Source organism: Anolis carolinensis, chromosome 3 (genome assembly GCF_035594765.1).
Source record: "Anolis carolinensis isolate JA03-04 chromosome 3, rAnoCar3.1.pri, whole genome shotgun sequence".
Lineage (NCBI taxonomy): Eukaryota > Metazoa > Chordata > Lepidosauria > Squamata > Dactyloidae > Anolis > Anolis carolinensis.
Genome location: NC_085843.1, coordinates 210,539,318 through 210,564,541, shown reverse-complemented (window position 1 = coordinate 210,564,541; position 25,224 = coordinate 210,539,318). Strand labels below are relative to the sequence as shown.

At 39.6% G+C, this 25,224-nt stretch overlaps 1 protein-coding gene across 1 annotated transcript; it reads left to right on the top strand.

Annotated features, from left to right (window-relative positions):
- Positions 1–1,194: 1,194 nt before the first annotated feature.
- Positions 1,195–24,544, top strand: LOC100554632 (lipase member M). The gene is made up of 10 exons (XM_008116310.2): positions 1,195–1,220; positions 4,015–4,123; positions 6,071–6,188; positions 7,183–7,381; positions 8,612–8,721; positions 12,991–13,127; positions 13,927–14,073; positions 18,860–18,931; positions 22,023–22,088; positions 22,713–24,544. The coding sequence occupies exons 1-10, from the start codon at positions 1,195–1,197 to the stop codon at positions 22,944–22,946; spliced, it is 1,218 nt and encodes a 405-aa protein (XP_008114517.2). The 3' UTR covers positions 22,947–24,544.
- Positions 24,545–25,224: the final 680 nt, after the last annotated feature.

The following is a 25,224-nucleotide window of genomic DNA, read 5'->3' as shown; positions in this document are numbered from 1 at the left end:
TCCCCGTGTGGGGTGAGCAGAGCGGATCCTAAAAAGGGCTGCTCAGTCATGGATACAGCTGCCGGACTACTCAACTGCCTCGGTCCTTGAGGTAGAACGACTGAGTCCATATCCACCGCCCATGTGCCAGTCTGTGACTAGGGGCTTCCAGATTTCACAGTCCTGCCCCCGTCGCCACTCGCTGATCGCCATGGGACTTTTGTAGGTTTGTTTTTATTTTTGTTGGAAGACGCCTGTGCGTGATTTTTTTTAATGTGTGGAGGTCGGTGCACGGCCGGTCAACACACAGTCTTCACAGAGTGAGGTTCCAGCAGTGGTGTGGTTAACACAACGACAGTGGCTTCTCAGTCTGTTGCAGCCTTCTTCCGCCTTCACAGCCGTTGTAACATGTACCATGTTATCCTCCGCCTGCTCCGCCGTTGAGGTCTTTGGGTCTTCGGATTGTGCTTGGTCTGGAACCTCCCCTGCGGCCACTCCTGGGAGTGCATCACTCCAGTGCCCACAGGTTCATCGGAACACGCAAGCCCCCTCACCACGGCAAGGTGACAATCCATCGAGGGGGGTTGCCCATATAGCAACAGATTCATTAAAATGAATAAAGTTTTAAAATTTAAAATGTTTCATGGACTATATTTTAGTTTTTGCGGACCACTGGTGGTCTGTGGACCACTGGTTGGGAACCACTGTTTTACCAGGATTTGCTAAGTTTTCATCTTTGGCCACTCTACTCATAGATGGTTCCTTTTTTTCTTAAAGGAGAGAGTTAAGGTACAGCAGTTACACTGATCCATGAATACATTGACTCAGGTGTTTGGTGTTGATTTTTTGACTAAACGTTTTAGACTTATACATTCATATGTAGAGTAACTCCTCTCAAGATCCAGTTGTGCCTGTGCTATGTGATGCTTCTTTCTTAGGCAGAAAATGCTGCATTTCACAAAGTCTCATTTTGCACTTGTAAGTACACCTTTTTGAAGACATATAATGATTGGCCCTGAGCAAAATATTCACCAGCAAGGAGTATAATTAGTGAAAAAGCATGTTCAAAACATAGTCCATGCTTCTTATAAGAGGAGACAGTGAGTTATTACTTTACATTTGCAAGTAATGTCTTTCTGAATTCACATCAAGACTTGATTCCTTTTGACTGGACTGGATAAGCCACCAGAGCGAGAGAGATCTGAAACAGGGAACATGGAAGAAATTAAAGGCCCATTCACGTGAGTTTTGTATTAATCAAATGTTATCGTTTGGAAGCTAACCCCAAACCTACTTATAAAATATAGATCAGCTTATACATACACAGAATGTTGCTAAATGAATTTAATTGAGGGTTTTTTTATCACCTTGTTTACTAAAAATGCTCTTATTGTGTAAGCTCATAAAAAGTAGTTCATAAGTAACATTATTTTCTGTTATACTTTGGTATCTTATCATTACATACAAAAAAGGGTTCTATTCAACTTGCTAAGAAAGTCAGTTGTATTTGTACAAAAGTTCTCTGAATGCTGAAAAAGTGAAATCAACTGAAAGCAGTCTCCTAATTTAGACTGGGTTGGGGGTTATATATGCTTGTTATTAATTCAGTGATAAGGAAATACTAAATATATACTTTGATTATTTCCCTCTTTTCTTCTACCTGCAAATCTGACATGGTGTTCAATGTATTTAATAATAATAATAATAATAATAATAATAATAATAATAATAATAATAATAATAAGTTTATTTGTATCCTATCACCATCTCTCCCGGAGGGGACTCAGGGCGGGTCACAGAAATATCAAATACAAAACAATAACAATATACAATACATCAATAAACAATAACATGCACCAATTGTAATATTTGCACATTAACCAAAAAGAATAAAAACAAACTTATTAAAAACATAGAATTTAAAAACAGCGAGGTTGTAATAGTAGATCAGCAAAGTGCACATTATAGGTTGTAAACTTAAAACATAGATAAAGTGCTACAGATTCGTTTAAGGTCAGTTTGGGATGAGAGGAGCCCTGAGCTAATGTCAAGTAACCAGGAGAAGTGTGACCAATGAAGGAAAGGTCGAGGAATATAGTTATGATTATGATGGGGATGGGCGATCTTAACCAAAGGCCTGGGTGAAAAGCCAGGTTTTCAGGATCTTCCGAAATGCCATCAGGGTGGGGGCTTGCCTGATCTCCCTAGGGAGCGAGTTCCAGAGCCGGGGGGCCACTACAGAGAGATGGGGAAAAATTCCCAGTTAAACAGTAGCTTAAATACATTAGCTGGTCCCAACTAGAGTGACCAATTGAATAAATGGAATTTATAAAAATTTTGATGTAATATTCACCAGCTAATTCAATGGATTTTTTTTCCTGAGAACAATTGTTGAATTTAAGCCAGATTCTGAGGACTTTTCTCAAAAATGTGAATATTCTTGTAGCTAATTTTTAACATTAAGACATTAGGCACAATTCTGTCCTGTAACCTCCTATTTGTTCACAATGTTCCTAAGTTTAGTTAGTGTAGCTAACTAGTTAGTGTAGCTAACTAAACTTAATATATATATATATATATATATATATATATATCCTGTGGAATGGTCATTTCTGAGTTTGGGAATTGGGCAGATGATTGTTTCAAATAGGGAAGCCACCCCACTGAGAGAGCAGCTAAGTATTCTTGGAGCACTCTTTGTTTCAAAAATAACAGCAAAAGCCACTTGTCCTCAAAGGTAAAGAGGGTTTATGGCTAACTGCAATTGGAACAATAAATGGAGTTAAACATCCCACTGAATAATAGTGGTTGCTGGTGTGTAAACCGTCTGACAGACCTATGTGTAACCACCTGGAAAGATACTTTCACAGAAGTTTGCTGCCTTCCCACTTCATCACACTGGAGTTTTTACCTGTCATAGGATGCTTCCAGCATAATTAGGGGATGGAGCCCGCTGTATCCCATCAAATGATACACAGTTACTTCTGGCAGGGCTCTGTTCCCGAACTGTGCTAAAAGCATCCTACAAAGAAGCAAGGAGAACATGGGAGGCATCCCATGCTCTCATTGCCAGCATTGGGGATAACATGGTAGGTAGCCGGGCAGCAGCACTTTCCTCAGAGTGTTGGGGAAGGCAGCGCAGTGTGTGATGAAGGGTGTGGGGTGATGGATTCCCCCTTTGATCCATGGATTTGGCATGGTGCCTGGCAAATCCCCCCCTCCCGCTGTCGCCCGCATTAGGGCACGTAATGTGATGAGGTCCTTAGTCATGACATGGACAAATTGAAGTGAGCCTAGTGCATTTCTGCATAAACCTCTGTAATTATACTGCCTGAACAAACCACCAAATGGGTCATCTAGAAGGAAATCTTGCTGAGGTGGACGAAATCTACAAAAGCCAGATCTGTCTTGGAACCAGGGCAAGTGTCAGGCTCTAGCTGTGACCTTCAGGGTTTGGGATCTCTTCTTACTAGATTGAGCTAGATGAAAGACCTCTCACTGCTGCATACTTCAGTCTAGCAATATGAAATCAGTATTTGGTGAGGATAGCCAAGTGAATTGGCAATATTATGGTGGGTTGAGTTAGGAGTGTGCATTCATTCCACTGCCCTCTTACAGGCCAAGTTTACTACAGTACCATGCCCATATCCATGGAGGATACATTCCAGGAGCCCTTGCAAATAGCTGGAACCATGGGCAAAATTAAACCCTATATTTTGACTATACTTGGCCAGAAGTGTGCCATAGAACCACACTGGTGGACCTAGAGGATCCCACAAACACTTCTGAGTGGAAGTGCACTTTTAAGCGAAAATGGCTTTCAAGTGAAAATGGCTTTCTGGAGAAAACAGAAATGCACACATCACTTTACAGTCTCACTAGCAACATAGTTTATGGGCAATCACAGTGTGCTTTAGATTGTACAAGATTGTAAAGGCATCAGGGTGGGATTTAACTCAGTTAAAAAAGAAATCCATACAAATCCCAAAAGTGCATTTTTGTTTTCTACAACTAAATAATTCATTTTTTCTACAGGTGTTCCAGCATGCGTTTTTTCTTTATCATGCTGGTTATACAAGGAAATGTGATTCCAGAAGAAGCCAAAAGCAGAGCAGAAATTAATCCTGAACAATTTATGAACATTGTAAGTTGAGCTATAAGATCATGAGTTAGCAACTGTGATGGGGTCACTTTTCATTATTCTGTGGCATAACATGTTACAGCGAGCCTTTTATATTCATACATTCCTCATCCATGGATTCTAGCATCCATAGTCTGAAAATATATATATTTAAAAACCTAAAAAACACATCTTGATTTACCCATTTTACATGAGAGACATAACTTTATTATGGCATAATGGGACTTGAGCATCCATAGATTTTGGTTTCCACAGGGAGTTCTGGAACCAAATCTCAACAGATACCAAAGGGCCTACTGTACCTTTTGGTTAGTGAGCAACTGAAAATGTGATCTGGAAGTACGTGCTTCTGGCCTTGGGAAACATTTAGAACTCAAAGTAAGTGTTAGGTTGGGACTGGTGATGACTGAAAGGCTTGTTTGGGATTCATACCATCCCTTCAGGCACTGTGTGTGTGTTTAGAGATTTTTGTCCTGGAGAAGTTGGATCTGGCCGTGGTAGCAAATGCCTTGGTTATATTCTGTGCAGATTAGTATCATATTATCTACATGGAGCTGACTTTGAAAAAATGTACAGAAGTTTCAGTTGGCCCAAAGGCTTGCAGACAGGCTGTTAGCTAGGACGAGAACACAACTCCCATGTCATAAAAGCCCCACTGCTTTCCAGCTCATTTCTAATCACAATGACCTGTAAAGAGCAATGGTTTGGCCAGGTTATCTGAAAGAGCGGAGCCCCTGGTGGTGCAGTGGGTTAAACCACTGAGGTGCTGAACTTACTGACTGAAAGGTCGGCAGTTCAAATCCGGGGAGCAGGGTGAGCTCCTGCTGTTAGCCCCAGCTTCTGCCAACCTAGTAGTTCAAAAACATGCAAATGTGAATAGATCAATAGGTACTACTCTGGAAGGAAGGTAACGGCGTTCCATGCAGTCATGCCGGTCACATGACCTTGGAGGTGGCTATAGACAACACTGGCTCTTTGGCTAGAAATGGAGATGAGCACCAACCCCCAAAGTCAGACATGACTAGACTTAATGGCAAGGGGAAACCTTTACCTTTACCTGAAAGAGCATTGTTGTGACAAGAGGTAGGACCAGGTCTAATGATTTGAAGTTACAGGAAAGTAGATTTTGATTGAACTTTAGGAGAGCAGATCTCCATGGAATAAATTGCTTAGAGAGGTAGTGGGATCCCTCTTTGGGTGACTTCAAGAGGGACAGCTACCTCAGTGGTTCCCAACCTTTGGGCCTCCAGTTGTTCTGGACTTCAGCTCCCATAATTCCTAAAAAGCTGGCTGGGATTTCTGGAAGTTGAAGTCCAAAACACCTGGAGTCCCAAAGTTTGGGAACCACTCCTTTAGCTGGAGACCCTGCACTGAACAGCTAGTTGGACTAAATGACCCATGAGCTCCCTCCAACCCTTATTATTCTATGACACTAGACTTTTAGAAACAGAGTATGATGAGCTTTTAATGAAGTGATCTGAGATCATATTGTTTATATAATATTATAAATAATTTTAGTGTTTTTAAATATATACATTAATTTTTAAATATATAATAATTAATTTAAATATATAAATTAATGTTTTGGTGGCTTTTTAATAGCTTTTTTTAATAGCTTTTGGGTTATCTTCATAAAACAGGTTAAAATGCCAGCTCCTGGCTGACTCTCATTTGGCAGGCAAACCATTTTTTAAATATAGGTATTTTTGCATTTAATCTGGTTTGCAATTCAAGAGAGCTGTTCTTTTTTTAATGTGCCTTTATGCTTGAATTTTATTTGTTTTTATCGCTATATGTTAGCATACTCAGATTTTATGCAGATCTGTATTCTTATTTGTGGCTTTTTAAAGTCTCACATTGCCTCTTCCAGCAGTATCTAAGTCAGCTTTCAGCTGCTGCCTTAAAATTCTAAACAAAGGTGAATCTGATGTTTATCTGGCATTCTTCCAGAGTGAGAAAATCCTGTACTGGGGATATCCTTCTGAAGAATACAACGTCCTTACAGAAGATGGTTACTATCTGAGTGTGAACAGAATACCAGCAGGTAAAGAAAAAGCTATAGACCCAAGTAAGTGTCCCTTGGGGGAGGGAGTATAAAGCACCCTATTTGGTCTCATTTTACTGGCAAAGAGAGAGAGAGAGAGAGAGAGAGAGAGAGAGAGAGAGGAGACTTCAACTCCCATCATACCCTGGGAGGAGCTCAAGGGCTTTTCAATGCCCACCCCACACAAGGGCTGCTGGGAAAGCAGGTTCCCAACAGGGCTCTCCAGCTCCTCTTGATTTGTTTTGGGTGGACTTCTGGCTACCCCCCCCCCCCACACCAGTCTTTTTTTGGGGGGGGGGGGACTTAGCAACTGAATAATTGGATTTTCAGAATCAGTTTCAATCGAAGCAAACCTATTCTCTCCTACCCCAGAGTGTAGTAGTAGGGCTAAGGATGGACCGTACCTCTTTAAAGCTTAAAGATGTACAAATTTAGACTTGGGGCTGGTGTTGTGCTCCACTTTTCTTTACTCACCTACAGCCCCTTTTACACAGTGAATGACAGGTGAAGGGAGCTTTTGAAACCCAACATCTAGTCACAACCCATAGCCAGAATTTTAATTCGGGAAGGACTGAGATTTTGGTTTTGGGGGGGGGGGGCTGAGTTTGGGTGAGAGATGATCCACCCTAGCAAACCTTTCGTATCGTTATCCCAATACCCCCAATTTTATGGGATATATTGAGCATGGTGATCAGATCATGATATGAATAAACACAACAGTTTAAATAATAAATGTAAGGCCTTCTCGCGGTCCACCCTGAGAATTTTTTTGGGGGGGAGGGCTGAAGCCCCTCAAGCCCCTCCCCCCCCCCCCCCCCCCCGGCTACATGCCTGCCTAGTCACTGTACAATGTTTTGGCTATATTTGTATTTGATATTATTGTATGCTGGTTTTATATCTGTAAGCCGCCCCGAGTCCCTCTGGGGAGATGGTGGCGGGGTACAAAAATAAAATAATAATAATAATAATAATAATAATAATAATAATAATAATAATAATAATTGCATTCATCTTTCAGGCTCAAAATCAGCCATATTGTTAATGCATGGCTTAGTTCTGGAGGGCAGTGTATGGGTAGCGAATTTGCCCCATCAGAGCCTAGGCTTCATACTAGCAGATGCCGGATATGATGTATGGATTGGAAACAATAGAGGGAATTTTTGGTCAAGAAGACATAAACATCTTACAATTGACCAAGAAGAATTTTGGGATTTCAGGTAATTTTTTATGTGAAATCATTTAAAAAAAAAATTCCGAGCAGAAAGAGGGCTTTCTTTTAGTTTCGAGTCCAAAGTATGTTTTTCCTTGACCAATCTTGCTTTCATTCAAATATATTTGGTAGATGACATGAAGACTGATGCAATTCTTGTAGGAAAGCAACTATATTCCTATTATATGATTATGTGCTTTTCAAAAAGTGATCACAAGCATATGGCTACAAACCTAATCCCTCCCACCATATTTGTATTGAGCCTCCTGAAAATGGAGGCCAGGATTGCAATATAAACATACAGAGGGCATCTTGTTAGGGAGGTCAATTTCCTTAACTATTTCATTTCAGTATGTAAGTTTCTCCAAATATTTGTTCTAAGGTTCAAATTCAGCTGTATTTCATTCAGTTTTATAGGAAGCTCGGTGTTATGCATTATTTCTTAGAAGTAAATTTGACTCAACTCAGCAAAATCAAAATAACAAGTACTTTTCAGTGCAATGCTGAGCAGACTTTCCTGGATGGTGAGGACTTAAAAGTTTCACAACTGTACTTCAATTGAAATGTGGCCTTAGGTCTAGCAACAGTTGATTACTTGGATTTCTGTTGAAAGCATGAACTGTTCCTTACGCCCAGTAAATTTGGTTTACACCTACAGTTCAAAGCCCAAATCTTATATCCGGTTGGCTGAAGTGGGGTGTCAATGTCTAAGACTATGGTGTAAATCTGTTTTGCCCTAGCTTGAAACTACTGTCCCAAGAAACAGCCATTCCTTTTCTCATTTTGAGCAAAATATATATAATGAAAGCTTCTTTCTAGGCTGTGAGCACAGAAAACATAATCTGCTGTTCAGAAAACATTTTTACAAAGGAAAAATATTTTCTGCAAACCCTCCCCCATGTGGATTTTTGGAATAATAAACTACAAACTGCAAATAGTCCAAATGGCACAGGTTTCAAGAACATTATTATGGTGGAGGGAAAAATATTGATATTACTCATTCTTACCCACAAAACAAAACTTACAAGGATATCTGTCCATCTTCCTTATCATTGCACTACCACTTTCTAGAAAGAGAGTCATTGAACGTGAAGCTGGTAATTTAATGTGTGGGCGAAATGTCAGAAGAGCATGTTTCTGGAACATGGCCATTCGGGCTATACAGAAAACTCACAACAACCCGAATTTACTGTGTCTTTCACAACAACCCCAATTTACTGTGTCTTTTGTCTTGCAGTTTTCATGAAATGGGCATCTATGACCTCTCTGCCATAGTGAACTTTATTCTGGAGAAAACTGGACAGGAGAAGATTTATTACGTAGGCCATGAACAGGGGTCTACAATAGGTATGTTGAAAATGAAACTTTGCTTTCTGCTAAGAAAGTTTTGCCTATGCCTAGCAATGTCTTTCATTTCAAGGATAGTAGAAATGATATGTGTGTTGTCAGGGTGGTGGTGAGATTATTAGGTATTTGGATGCTCCAAATCAAGATGTCATGGGATGATCCAGTCCTGCAATTACCAACAGCTTTTGGAATAAAATAAAGACTTCTCAAATGGAGTTTCACCTTGAGGCCTGAGCTCTTTACTGAAGAATGTACTTGGACACACCTATCAGGAATCACTAAGCCGGGAACCACCCAGTAAGACTGACTCCACTGAATTTAATTTAAGTCCTATGGGTTTATGCCTAAATACTTTAATAAGGCTTTACTTCTGTTTTACTTGTCATCATTTCTCTCTCCCCCCCCCCCCCCCCAACAACTTTTCAAGTAATGTGTAACTGCCATGGGCAAGGTTGGCAATTTGATCTTATTACACAGTCTTTTACCCCATGTCTGACACCCTTTGCTTACAGGTCCCATCACATGACACAGTCCCTTTTGTAGGTAACTCATAAGCACTCATAGAAAAATAATCTGCAGATACCCTGTTTCCCCGAAAATAAGACAGGGTCTTATATTAATTTTTACTCCCAAAGATGCACTAGGTCTTATTTTTAGGGGATGTCTTATTTTTCCATGAAGAAGAGCTCACATTTATTGTTGAACAACAAAATGAACATTTATTATATACTGTACTGTAGTTGTCATCACAAACCAGCATAACCAGACAAACTGTGAATCCTATCAAGAATTTCTTGTTACTACCATTGTTTACATGTACAACAATCTATGGTATCTCTTGCAGTTTAGGTTTCACAAGGTTTCCACGCTGATTTCTCTCTATTCTAGTTTCATAGTCAGGAATGATGAATAATATAATATACTATAATAATAGTAATAATAATAATAATAATAATAATAATAATAATAATAATAATAATATGATAATATGATGATTTAATAGAATAATAATAGAATAATAATATAATGATATTCAATATATTAATGGGATAATATAATAGGATATAATAATAACACAATATGATAATAATATGGTATTAATAGGATAATATAATAATGGGATATAATAACAGAATAGCATAATATATAATAATAGGAAAATATAATAGAATAATAGAATAGAATAGAATGATATAAAATATATTAATAGGATAATATAAAATGGAATATAATAATAATAACAGAATATGATAATAATATAATAATATGATAATATAATAGAATAATAATAGAATAGTATAGAATATGATATAAAATATATTAATAGGATAATATAATAATGGGATATAATAATAATAACAGAATATGATGATAATAATATGGTAATAGAATAATAGTATAAAATAATAAGTTTCATGGCATAGGATAGGAATAAGAATGGGAGGAGAATCCCAATGCATCCTGTGCCTTTAAGAAGCAGAAGGACGAGTGGAAAGGGTGTTGAAGCCCTCTCCCTTCCCTCCCACCCTCCCTTGCCCTGGCACCAGGAGCCAATCAGAAGCCTCTGGGACGAAGGGAGCATGGCCAGGACGGAGCCTTGTCTCCGAAGGAAGAAATGGCAGCGCAGCGGCAGCGACGGAAGGTTTTTTGAGCTGTGGCTGAGGGACAGGCATGAGGCAAGGCAAGGCCAGCCAGGGAGGGAGGCACAGAAAGCAAGCACTCTCTCTCCCTCCCTCCCTCCCTCCAGTGCGTATGAATGCTGCTTCTGCCCTGCAGCCATGCTTCCCAATGGAACTCTGCTGCAGCCTGGAAGGTCCCATTCTTAGTTGCTAGGTCTTACTTTCAGGGGAGGCCTTATATTTGGCAATCCCCCCCAAACCCCTACTAGGTCTTATTCTTTGGGGAGGTCTTATTTTAGGGGAAACACGGTAGTACCTTTTGTAAAATGGATTGGAAATTGTGTGTCATAGGTATAGTCTTCGACATGTGATGGTACACCTATCTGCAGTTTTTCTGCAGCTCACCCTCTGTTAACAGATCGTGGGATTTGCCTTGCCAGATGTAACGTAACTTATGGGATCCCCACTGAAACAACAACAACCACAACAACAATTTAACACATAATAGAGTTTGCTTTGCCAAAAGTGATGTAACAGAGCATGGGATTCCTGCTGAAACAACAACAAGAATTATAGAATACAAGAGAACAAATGAGTGACATCATGAGAAATCAATGATGATTTCAGCCAATAGGTTTGCTGGTTCGTGTGAGTGCAAGTTATTTCGAAGTTCTAATGGGGGTTTCTTGGCAAGATTTATTCACAAAAGGTTTGCTACTGTCTTGCTCTGAGCCTGAGAAAGTGTGATGTGCCCAAAATCACCCAGGGAGTTTTCAGGGATGAGCCAGGCTTCCTGCAATCTGTCTAACAGTTAAGTACAACACAACTCTGCCTCCAACATAACACTATATGTCTGTACAAACTGAATAGAAAACAGGGCCGGTTGTTTCTACGAGGCCGCTGACGCGGCCGCCTCAGGCGCTGGCCGCTAGGGGCGCTGTCGAGGCGTCGAAAGCGACCCGTAGCGCCACCGACGCCTCCGGTGTTGGCGCGGGGCTTCAATCCCCGCGCCCACGCCAAACCGCGACAAGCAGATAGGCCATTTTGCCCTTAGTCTACAAACTAAGGGCAAAATGGCCTATCTGTGCTGTGCGCATGCGCACAGCCAGATAAGCCATTTTTGCCCTTAGTTTGTTGACTAAGGGCAAAATGGCCTAGCTGTGCTGTGCGCACGCGCACAGCACAGCTAGGCCATTCGGGCCTTACTTCCTGGTCGCGGCCGCCGATCGCCCGGGCGATCGGCGGCCGCGACCAGGAAGTAAGGCCCAAATGGGCTATCTGCGCTGTGCGCACGGGCACAGCGCAGATAGCCCATTTGGCCTTTCCTGGTCGCGGCCGCCGATCGCCCGGGCGATCGGCGGCCGCGACCAGGAAGTAAGGCCCGAATGGCCTAGCTGTGCTGTGCGCGTGCGCACAGCACAGCTAGGCCATTTGGGCCTTACTTCCTGGTCGCGGCCAGGGCACGCTGGACGGGGGGCGGGGCCAACTCTGGCCCCGCCCCCAGCACTATTCGCCCTGGCCCCGCCTCCCACGCAGCGTGGGAGGCGGGGCCAGGGCATGCTGGGCGGGGCCAGGGCGTGGGAGGCGGGGCCGGTGGCGGGGGCGCTTTTTAGCACCCCCGCTTAACATTTAAAAATATCTCCGGCCGGCCCTGATAGAAAATAATCTTATATTTATCCTACGCTTGGAGATTAAAGTCTGGAATGAATGTTGACTTCAACATAATTATTTTATTGTTATTTTTATGTGCCTTTGAGTTATTTCAGAGATTTTCTTGGCAAGATTTGTTGAGAGAGAGTTTGACAGTATGACTTGCCCAAAGCCAACACCAAACCATGCTGGTTCTGATCTTATACACATCTAAATCAGTTTAGTGGAGTTTATGACATGGAAGATTCATTTAATTTCAACCTTCATTTAGCAAGTTTCTATCTGCAAGTACAGTAGAGTCTCACTTATCCAACATAAATGGGCCAGCAGAATGTTGGATAAGCGAATATGTTGGATAATAAGGAGGGATTAAGGAAAAGCCTATTAAACATCAAATTAGGTTATGATTTTACAAATTAAGCACCAAAACATCCTGTTATACAACAAATTTGACAGAAAAAGTACAGTAGAGTCTCACTTATCCAACACTCGCTTATCCAACGTTCTGGATTATCCAAGCCATTTTTTTAGTCAATATATTGTGATATTTTGGTGCTAAATTCGTAGATACAGTAATTACAACATAAAATTACTGCGTATTGAACTGCTTTTTCTGTCAAATTTGTTGTTAAACATGATGTTTTGGTGTTTAATTTGTATAATCATAACCTAATTTGATGTGTAATAGGCTATTCCTTAATCCCTCCTTATTATCCAACATATTCGCTTATCCAACATTCTGCCGGCCCGTTTATGTTGGATAAGTGAGACTCTACTGTAGTTCAATATGCAGTAATGCTAAGTAGTAATTACTGTATTTACGAATTTAGCACCAAAATATCACGATATATTGAAAACATTGACTACAAAAATGCGTTGGATAATCCAGAACATTGGATAAGCGAGTCTTGGATAAGTGAGACTCTACTGTACTGTGCTACATTCCTCCCTAGTGTCTATTTTTAATGCATGCTAAATAGTGTTTCTTCTATCTTCCCAGCTTTTATTGGATTTTCTATACTTCCACAACTGGCTGAAAAAATTAAGATATTTTTTGCTTTGGGACCTGTTTATACATTCTATTACTCAGTAAGCCCAATTGTACAAATTCTACTGTTGCCAGAGGCAACCTTTAAGGTATGTTTTCCATCAGATCTTTTTCTCATTTCTTCCATTGCATATTAATAGATTTAAATATCAGCATTTTGCAACAAGTCATATCAAAATTGTATGTGAAGTAATTGAAATATATTTTGGATGAAGAGAGTTTCTTTTAGAAAATAATTATGCAGGTATGGTTCAGAAGGAACTTTTCATGAAAAGATAAGAGACTATTGCCAACCTGGAATTACTTTGTCCATCTTTAGCATGTAGAGTTCTGTGCAAAACTTGGGAATAAAACGTGGAACAATGGTGGAATTGTAAAGAATGATGCTTCCACTTCAGATACAAAACATAATCATTTGTAACTCTCAAAACACCAAGGGAAATTTATGTGGGCTCTATTTCAGTCTGATCTCTAATTTGAACAGTAATTATTTTTTAAAACTACAGTAAAGGTAAAAGTTTTCTCCTGACATTAAGTCTAGTCGTGTCCAACTATGGGGGTTGGTGCTCATCCCTATTTCTAACCCGAAGAGCCAGCGTTGTCCGTAGACACCTCCAAGGTCATGTGGCCAGCATGACTGCATGGAGCACCGTTACTTTCCTGCCTTTCTACTCACAATTACATGTTTTTGAACTGTTATGTTGGCAGAAGCTGGAGCTAGCAGCGGGAGCTCACCTCACTCCCCGGATTCAAACTGCTGACCTTTTGGTCAGCAAGTTCAGCAGCTCAGCAGTTTAATCTTAAATAAATTTGGGTATAATGATATAGCTATTGTTCCATTAGTTCATTTGCAAAGTTCAAAGTGTTAATAATCTGTGGATTTTACAGGTTATCTTTGGCACAAAAGAATTATGCCTTCTAGGACCACAGATAAGAAAATTTCTGGCTCGGGAGTGCAGCAGCCAATTCGTAGATGGAATCTGCAAAAAAGCTCTTTCACTTGTCAGTGGCTTCAATCTGAAAAATCTAAATGAGGTATTTATGTATTTGAAAATAATTGCTCATGTGTAAAGCTGTTTTGTATGAACAGAAAGCACAAAGCCTATTTTAAAATGTGAAGATGCTTAAGTTCCTGGGGAAAAAACCCTTTTGGGATGCTCCTAGATCCAGATGATATGTTTCCTAAGATTGGATAAGTCAACTTTTGAAGTTCAAAGAAGGCAATTTTTCATTCAGCTGAATATCTATTGCTCAAATCAAGATGACTGAAAGTATCAGATCAGGTGTGTTGGTCTACTGGCCTTCTTGAATGAGTCATGGATTCACCATTGGGAAGTAATGAAGGTATTCCAGGACATCACCTGAGTTGGGAAGATGTTTTGCCAAGTGGACAAGTAAATAAGAGTACAATAGGTATCCAGAGAAATTGTTCTTATGGACGTCACCAGATATTACCAGATTTATGCAAATATAATGCCATATCAAATTTAAAGCCCCCCTCAATTTTCAAAATCTTGAAATCAAAAAAAGTATTTGCTGGTGAATGTAATGTGCAGCAGCAAAAAATGCACTCTTTACAATTCACTGATTTCGCCCTGAGTTTAATAGTGTGTTTTATGAGCACAGTTTTATATAAGAAACTAGCTGTGCCCGGCCAAGCGTTGCTGTGGCGAAGTCTGGTGGCATGGGAAATAAAGTATTGAGGAATTGGTGGTAGTTAAGGTAAAGGGTAAACGTTTTCCTCTGACATTAAGCCCAGTCATGTCTGATTCTGGGGGTTGGTGCTCATCTCCATTTCTAAGCCCAAGAGCCGGCGTTGTCCGTAGACTCCTCCAAGGTCATGTGGGATGACTGCATGGAGTGGCGTTACCTTCCCACCGGAGCAGTGCCTATTGATGCACTCACATTTGCATGTTTTCGAACTTCTGGGTTGGCACAAGCTGGGGCATAACAGTGGGGGTTCTCTCCACTCCCCCAATTCAAACCTGCAGCCTTTCGGTCCAGAAGTTCAGCAGGTCAGCGCTTTAACACGCTGAGCCATCAAGGGATATTATTTCCTAAAGGTTGTGAATATATAATATTTCTGATTGGTTATTTTTGTCTGTTGGAGGCAAGTATGAATGCTGCAATTAGGAAAAATGATTAGGATGTAATGGCCTTGCAGCTTTAAAGCCTGGCTGTTTCCTCCCTGAGTGGATTTTTTGTTGGGAGGTGTTAGCTGGCCCTGATTGTTTCCTGTCTGGAATTCCCTTGTTTTCAGAGTGGTGTTGTTTGTGATATTTTATGTGCTTCTACTGTCTGTGGCCCTAAGAAAACAGAGGATTTGCCAGACTTTGATGATGGGAATACTTTGTTGGGAGGTGTTAGCTGGCCCTGATTGTTTCCTGTGTGGAATTCCCCTGTTTATTTACTGTCCTGGTTTTAGAGATTATATTGTTCTGCATTATTCTATCCCAGTAATTATTTCATATTAAAGTAGAATCTCACTTATCCAACATTTGCTTATACAATGTTCTGGGTTATCCAACGCAGTCTGCCTTTTCATAATCAATGTTTTTGCAGTCAGTGTTTTAAATTCATTGCGATATTTTAGTGGTAAATTTGTAAATACAGTACAGTAGAGTCTCACTTATCCAACATAAATGGGCCGGCAGAACGTTGGATAAGCGAATATGTTGGATAATAAGGAGGGATTAAGGATAAGCCTATTAAACATCAAATTAAGTTATGATTTTACAAATTAAGCACCAAAACATCATGTTAGACAACAAATTTGTCAGAAAAAGTAGTTCAGTACATAGTAATGCTATGTAGTCATTACTGTATTTATGAATTTAGCACCAAAATATCACGATATATTGAAAGCATTGACTACAAAAATGCGTTGGATAATCCAGAACGTTGGATAAGCGAGTGTTGGATAAGTGAGACTCTACTGTAATTACTACATAGCATTACTGCGCATGGAACTACTTTTTCTGTCAAATTTGTTGTATAATATGTTAATTTGTATAACGATTACCTAATTTGATGTTTAATCGGCTTTTCCTGAATCCCTTCTTATTATCCAACATATTCACTTATCCTGCCGGCCTGTTTATGTTGGATAAGTGAGACTCTACTCTATATTGATAATCTTATATTATCTGCTTAGAACTGGATTATATGAGGCCCCTTCTTCACAGCTGTATAGAATGCACACTGAAGTGGATTATATGGCAGTGTGGAGTCAAGATAATCCAGTGCAAAGCAGATAATATAAGATGATAAATGGGTTATATAGCTGTGTGGAAGGGCCTTGAGTCTACACTGCTATATAATCCAGTGCAAATTAGATAATCTGTGGAAGAATCCTAAGTGAGGCCTAAATCTGCCTGTCTCCTAACTGAAGCCTGGCTGTCCCTTGGCTGGTTGCTAGGAGACCAAGTGGGCAGAGATTAGCCCTCTAAACTGGCAGCAATTGGATAAAAAAAATATTGCTCTCCCTCTAATTAGGACTTTATTTTTCTTTTCTTTTTGTTGTATCAACCTAGAGGCGTGGATGATGGGTTGTGTTGTCAAATTTCGAGGTTGGGGGGCCTGTACTTTTGTTGTTTTGTGAGTCGCTGTGATGCCATCACTCTTTTATATATATAGATTATTATTAGTCCTGTTTGAGTGTCTGCCTGTAATTTCATAGATGGGGGAGAGAGCCTTGCATGGTCTACTTTGTTTCTTGCTTTTATCAATTAATTTAGTTAGTTAAAAGTAAAGGTTTTTCCCTGACGTTAAGTCTAGTCGTGTCTGACTCTGGGGGTTGGTGCTCATCTCCATTTCTAAGCCAAAGAGCTGGTGTTGTCTGTAGGCACCTTCAAGGTCATGTAGCCGTTACCTTCCTGCTGGAAAGGTACCTATTGATCTACTCACATTTGCATGTTTTTGAATAGCTAGGTTGGCAGAAGCTGGGGCTAACAGCAGGAGCTCACTCTGCTCCCCGGATTTGAACCTCCAACCTTTTGGTCAGCAAGTTCAGCAGCTCAGCGGTTTAACCCACTGCGCCACCAAAGGCTCCCATTATTTTAGTTACAAAAGTGAATTCTTTTCATTACTTGTTTGTCATTACTGTTTTTTCATTCACTTGTGTCATTCACCCTTGCAATGTTTCTATTTTGATATGACCTGAAGAAGCAGACCAGCAGGCTTCAATCACCCCATCTAGGGAATGACAAGCAGATACTGCTACTTTTCAATCCAGAGCAATTTGTAGAGTAGAGATCATGTTCAAAGTAAAATATTAAATAACAATATCTATGAACCATTCAGGGAAAATATTGAAGATGGGTCTAATAGTGTCTCATAGAGAACCAGTCCTCAAATTCTGGGCAAATTTAATGAGAACCACTACAAAACCTCCCCTTTTCCATAGAGTAGCACCTGGGGGCCCCTGGTGGCACATTGTGTTAAAGCGCTGAACTGCTTAACTTGCAGACCGAAAGGTGCCAGGTTCAATTCCTGGGAGCGGAATGAGCCCCCACTGTTAGCCCCAGCTCCTGCCAACCTGGCAGTTCGAAAACATGCCAATGTGAGTAGATCAATAGGTACTGCTCCGGCGGGAAGGTAACGGTGCTCCATGCAGTCATGCCGGCCACATGACCTGGAGATGTCTATGGACAACGCTGGCTCTTTGGTTTAGAAATGGAGATGAGCACCAACCCAGAGTCAATCATGACTGGACTTAGCATCAGGGGAAACCTTTACCTTTACCTTTAGCACCTGTAAACTGAATAAAAGATACCGACGAGGGGGGGTATTCTCAAGGGGGGCATAGCAGTGTTATTAGTGGTGCCTTTCAAGTTTGAATCTAATGTGCCATCTAATCTAATGTGTATCCTAATTTTCTCAATGTTAAATAAATAAATAAATAAATAAATAAATGTAATTTGGCCAAAAAGGTGTGTATTACATTCAATCAGATATGATACTTAATGCAATCAGTCTGTAATTCTGTCAGTGAGGGGCTTACCCACTATTGCAGGCAGGCCCATAGCCAGAATTTTGATTCCGGGGGGGGGGGGGGGGGCTGAATCTGAGTGAGAGAGAATCTACCCTAGCAAACCTTTTGTGTTGTTATCCCAATACCCCCATGCATATGGGATATATTGAGCATGGTGATCAGATCATGATATGAATAAACATAACAGTTTAAATAATACCAGTAAGACCTTCTCATGGACCACCCTGAGAATTTTTTTGGGGGGGGGGTGAAGCCCCTCAAGCCCCCCCCCCCCGCTACATTATATTATATTTACCTTCAATAGTGAGTGAGTCAAAGCACCTAATCACATTGTGCTCCAGCTCCTTCCTAGGATGCTTCGGTTTTCCCTACTGCCTGTCAGATTTGCCCCGCTGTCCCATGGATGCCCCCACTGTTCCCCAGCTTGAGGACCTCAATGTGACGAGATCCAAAGATCCAATGTTCTGACCACTGTTCTTAAACAAACTCAGGATTTTCATACTGTTAAGCCTGATAGATCTGAATAACCTTACACAACCTTTAAAGGTTTATGAGAAGGCTAATAACCATGTAGCCCTGTGACACACATCCAATGAAGGAAATTAAAATTCAAGAAAGCTTGTGGCAAAATAACTCAGCTAATCCTCAAGGTGCTGCTAGAGTCCTTTTTGCACGGTTTCCCTTGTACAGTTTTTCATGACGACTTTTGGCTTCTCGTTGAACAAAAAATAGCATCCAAAAAGATTGTCACAACTTCTTGCCTTTCCCTATTAAAAAATCTCTGTTAAAGTGAAAAATGTTTTCTACACAACTTTTTTTTCTTTACAGAGCCGATCAGATGTATATGTATCCATGTTCCCAGATTACACCTCTGTAAAAACTGGAATCCATTGGAGCCAGGTAGAGTAACCCAAATGAGACTAACACAATACACACACACACACACACATATCTGCAGTTTTAATGAAAAGATGTCTGAAATAGCAAACACTGAAATAACATACAACATAACTTCTCTGTGGCAATAATCTGGCCACAGATCTGTTTCCAATCACAGTGTGGCTTATAAAACTCTGTATGACTTGGGCTTAGGATGCTGTGAAAGACCACATCTCACTATGAAATCTTTAGGGAAGGGATTTCTTTTGGTTCAGCCACCACCAAGAGCATGTTTGATGGGAACATGTTAGAAGGCCTTCTTGGGTCTGGTCTTAGCTTGTGGAACTCCTTCCCAAGGGAGAAGTTGGTTCCCTTGGTTTTCTCTTGGCTCTTTCTTCGGGCTGGCAAAAAAATAAAAATAAACAGGCCTTTGTCTATTCATTGCCAAATTGCTGGATCATTTATGTTGTATTTTTATTCTCATTTTTATGTTTTAAGTATTTAAGCTGTTACATATTAGTGCTCTGAATTAGTGAAACTGTTTCCTGAGGCTTTTACCACATAAATACAACTAGTCTATGTTAAATGTTAACAAAAAGAATGAATTCACAGAGCTCTGCGTTCATGGTAAATAGCTACCATAAGCAATATAGTAACTGAATTCTGTTCAACAGTTAGGAATAAATTCTGTTTACCAGAGAAGTTGTGTTATTGTTTTTAGATAATTGGAAAGCTTTTGATGATGTTCTCTGGGACTTCATATAAAAAGTATTGATCTGCTATAGGGTGGGTCAAAGATTTAAAAGGGCAGTCGGCATTATTTATTCAAAACAAAAAGCTAAATTAAGGATAAATGGTCAAATGTCAAATGATACAAGAAATACAAGAGATACAAGAAAGAACAAGACAAGGTTGTCCACTGTCACCTCTACAGTTCATATGGATGTTGGAAGTATTAAATACTAGGATTAGGGAAGACAGTGATATTAAAGGGGTGAAAATAAAAGGACAAGTATTTAAAGTCAAGGTTTATACCAATGACATGGTGTGTATCATAAAAGACCCAATAAGGAGTATTCAAAGTTTAATGGAAACTATTGCTATACAGTTTTCTCTCACTTATCGCGGGGGTTACGTTCCAGGACCACCTGTGATAGGTGAAAAACCATGAAGTAGGGACGCTATATTTGTGTTGTTTACAATGTCACTGGCAAGTAGCATCTCTGTCACCTCCTCGCCTCTCAAGCATGCACATGCCTTGTGAGGCGAAAACAAAACTGCTTCTCCCTTCGGCTTCTTCCTTCCTTCCTTCCTTAGGCTTCTCCTTAGGAAGGAAGTAGAAAGAGGGATTTATAATATTGTTTTATGATTTATACTATTATTTTAGTGTTTATTAAAAAAACATGAAACAGCAAATCTGCAAAAAACAAACCGTGAACTAGCGAGGGAACACTGTATACAGGATCTGTGGCGGGATTAAAAATAAGTAAAGGGAAATCCATGTTCTTAACTAAAAAGTTAACAAAAACATTGAAAAATTGGAGAATTTGTCAGCCTGTAAGACTGTAAAAAATTAAAATATTTAGGATTATGAATTACTAATAAAATAACAATTTATACCAAAATAATTAGGAAAAAGCATGGAAAGAGATAAAAAAGACCCAGAAAGATGGCAAAGAATCCAACTAATTTGGATGAGGGGAGTAGTTGTGATAAAAATGATGGTCTTACCAAAAATGTTGTTTTTATTCAAAATTTACAAGTACTTATGGGAGTTAAGATCTTTGAACAATGGAGAAGGGATTTGGTCCAATTCATATGGAATGGGACAAAAAAGTTAAAATTGCATACAGGAACTTAATACATGCTAAAGACAGAGGGGGATTAGCGCCCCCAGATCTTAGGTATTTTTATGAAGCAACAAGCTTTAGCTGGATAAAGGAATGGATTTGAATAGAAAATTGTGCTTTACTTAACTTAGAAGGATACATCTTAAGATTTAGATGGCATGTGTACATATGGTAAGAAAAAGAAAAGGTCAATAAAGATTTTAATAGACACATTATAAAAGCCAGCCTTCTTACAGTCTGGAAGAGATACAAGGTGGGGATGGAGTAAAAAACACCTCTATGGCTGCAACCTCTGGAAACAGTGATAAATCCAGCATTTAATGAGGAAAAGAGAACCTATAGCAAATAAAAAGGGCAATGGAAACTAAAAGGGAGATAAGAATTAGGAATAAACAACTGGTTTTATTACTTCCAACTACATGACAGATTTATGAAAGATAAAAAGTTGGATTTTCCCCAGAACTGGAGAACATTTTGGAGAAGGGTAATAAAGGACTAATTTCCAGATTATACAAATACATTTTACAGTACAATTTAATAGATAATGAAATAAAACAGCAATGATTTCATAGGATAAAGATTTAGGGGAAAATATTAATTTGGAAAAATTGGAATATTTTTGGAAATGAGGTTTTAAATTTTCCATAACTTGATCCATTAGAGAAAACATACATAAAATGTTCTATAGAAACTATATAACTTCTGAGGCGATAAAGCAAAATAATTAAATCCCATCAGGGGGAATACTGGAGATGCAAAATACATAAAGATGTCTTCTTCCATGCTTGGTGGACTACAATGCCCAAAGTCCCATAGGCATATCTTAGTTCTTAATAAAACAATGAAGTTTGCCTATTACATGCTCTGATGTCAGTAGCATTCAGCAAGTTCTGTGAGCAGTGTGTAAAGTAATGTGAAATTGATAGGTCAATAGAGAATGAAGAAGGGGCTCCCTCTAGAATGGTGACACTGGCCCCTTCTACATTGCCATATAATCCAAATGATCAAAGCAGGTAATCCACATTATCTGCTTTGAACTGGATTATCTGAATCTACATTGTCATATAATCCAATTCAAAGTAGATAAATCTGGATTATATATGGCAGTATAGAAGCGACCACAGACCTACCTACTCTGGGTTGTGGCAACTTCCATATTCTTTCATGGCTTCTCATTCCAAGTAGTACAGAATATATTTAAACCTCCTCCTACAAGGCTAACATCTATTTGCTTATCTATTCTGTTCTCTTTCATTTTACAGTCAAGGAAAACAGGGGAATTCAGATATTTTGACTATGGCTCTAAGAACAAAGAAATATACAACCAGGTAAGATGTGTTGGGTCTTTATGTAGCTTGGAAGAGGATGAATATTAAATGCATGGGTCCTAAAGTATGTCCTGTACTTTTGCAAAACTTCAGGAATAAACACTTTGCTTATCCAATCCAAACATCATTTCTGAGATGTCTTATATTTTGTCATAAAAGTACAGAATGTACAATATAGACAACAACTAATCATAACATTGCATGAACGTCAAATTAGGATTTTACTGATTTTCTCAACGTCTTTTCCAAAACATCTGTTTAAAACAATGGTGTCCCACAGTTATGTGTGTTTACATAATATTTAAGTTGTAATTTTTGAGAATGTTGTTAGGAATGCTTTACAGAACTTGAAAGCAGCTCCCTCCAGAAAAGTTGGGTGCTGAATATAGAACATTTAGGAACCTTATCACCTGTTGTATTTAATCTCTGGGCCCTACTTTTCTGCCTTCCTCCTCTCCTCCCTTTCTTTGTTCTTTACCTCTTCATTGTTTCAGTATCTGTATAGATTTATTCCTTGCTCCTTGTGTTGCAGGTTGTTGGCCCTCATATGTTCTCTGAGTTTTGAATTAGCTGAAATCTACATACATGATATATCCCTTACTCATGATATTTGCCTTTTCCCAGACTACTCCACCTTTTTACAGCATAGAAGAAGTTGTTGTGCCAATTGCTTTGTGGAGTGGAGGACATGATTGGATTTGCCAACCAAAGGAATCTGCAGCACTACTGTCTCGCATCACTAGTTTGATTCATTATGAGGAGTTGCCTGACTGGACCCACTGGGATTTCATTTGGGGCATTGATGCTCATCAGCGCATGTATAGGGAAATGCTTGACCTTATGGAAAAATACCCATGAAACTAATCTGGGCTTAAAAGCTCTATAGATTGAGTATACCTTATATGGAATTCCAAAATTGTTCTTGGAGGTGTCTGAAATAGTGACACATTTACTTTCTGATGGTTCGATGTACACAAACTTTGTTTCATGCACAAAACTATTACAAATATTCATGCTAAGTGTATAAGATGTATATGAAACAAGTCAACATCATGTTTAGACATGGATTTCATTTCCAAGAGATCTCATTATGTATATATGTGCAAATGCAGGTATTCCAAAATCTGAAATCTAAAAGATTTCTGCTCCCTTATTTTGGATAAAAGATATTTAATCTACATTTTGTTCTCATCACTTTTGTAAGATTAAAAACTGTAGTCCTGTGATTCTGTGTCCATATCTTTTAGAAAATGTATTTTTCATTATTTGTGGAAATATAGGCATTATGGAATAAATATTAGGCTTCTCAATAAATTGTTCAAAAAGTTAGTTGTTTTGTGCTTTCATGTACTCTTCATTATTCATTAGCATGATTTCAACGTGTGTCCTCCAGAATGCTGCAGGGCACCACCATGATTATCTCTGATGTTGAAAGGTTTGGTTTTCAGAGATGAAGAGGTTTAGAATGTTAGCGCAGGGAAAAGATGCAATGATAGAAAAGAGGAACTCAGTAATCAAAGATCCAGTATGGCATATGAGTGAGGGCCTTCTCGGTGGTGGCCCCCCCGACTCTGGAACTCTCTCCCCAGGGAGATCAGATTGGCCCCCACCCTGTCCACTTTCTGCAAGGACTTGAAGACATGGATGTCCAACACACTTTTGAATAATAGGTCATTCGCAATTTATTACTGCCCAGTCTTAATTGGTTATTGCCTGATCTCCAGCAGTTTATTTCCACTCCTGATTTTTGTTCTGAATTTTGCACATGCCTCCCTCTCCCTTGCTGGGCTGTGGCGCAGCTGGCTAGTAACCAGCTGCAATAAATCACTACTGACCGAGAGGTCATGAGTTCGAAGCCCGGGTCGGGTTAAGCTCCCGACCATTAAATAGCCCGGCTTGCTGTTGACCAATGCAGCCCTGAAAGACAGTTGCATCTGACAAGTAGGGAAATTTAGGTACGCTTTATGCGGGAGGCTAATTTAACTAATTTATAACACCATAAAACTGCCAGCAAAACACGAGGAAAGGAATGAGGAAGTACAGCCACTAGTGGGCAGTGAAGCAACAGCTCCCCCTGTGGCCGGAATCATGAAGCTGGAAAAATGTTAAAATGCCTCTGTGTCTGTCTATACTGTATGTTGTTTGTCTGTTGGCATTGAATGTTTGCCATATATGTGTTCATTGTAATCCGCCCTGAGTCCCCTTCGGGGTGAGAAGGGCAGAATATAAATACTGTAAATAAATAAACAAATAAATAAATAAATTTTTAATAGTTCCACCTTTCAGTTTCAATATCTGCTGATGTACTTTATGATGTTTTATTTTACTGCTTAACTGTTTTAATTATATTGCTGTTGTGTTTTAACTTTTATCTGTTTTGACCTCTGGGCTTGGTCCCCATGTGAGCTGCTCCGAGATGGAGATGGGTTATACAAATAAAGTTGTTGTTGTTGTTGTTGCTGTTATTATTATATGAGACTCCATCCACACATGCTGTAAAATCCAGAATAATGTGTATTACTGTGGGATGGTGGTGGTGATGGGGGGGGGGGGGTGGTACCTAGAAAACACATGCCCCTAATGTGCACTACAACATGCATCCACATGTAAAAAAAACATGTTAAGTCAGGAGGAAGTCCAAAAGCAGAGATAAAATGTTCTGCAGCTGACCAGTGTATGGAGGAACAGATAAAGGATCCAGATATGGTGCTCTCAGGAAAGTAAACAAATCTTTCCCCACCTTCCCTGATAAGAAATCACTTTCCCTTTTTGTTTTTGAATTGCAATGCCATGGGGAAAGTTTTTCCAAGAGAGAACTGTGTGTGGGATGACAGATTTGCCATGCTGATCCCTCTTTCCTCGTGGAAGCCCAGTGAAAAGGGATGCTTTGTCAGGGATTTCTGATGAGATTGCTAGAACTAATAGTTGGATTCAGGCAATTTAAAGCTGGGTGGGACATGAGTTGAAAAAAAAGACATGGACAATTTCAGAGGACAGAAGATATTGCAAAATAAATTAGGAAGGTGTAATTTTTTTTAAAAGCGAGTATCTATCTCTGGCACAAAGAGGTTTAGGAAGGCCTTACCTTCTCCTGCTGAGCTATATTTTGCCACCAGATAATTTAAGCTTAATAAGG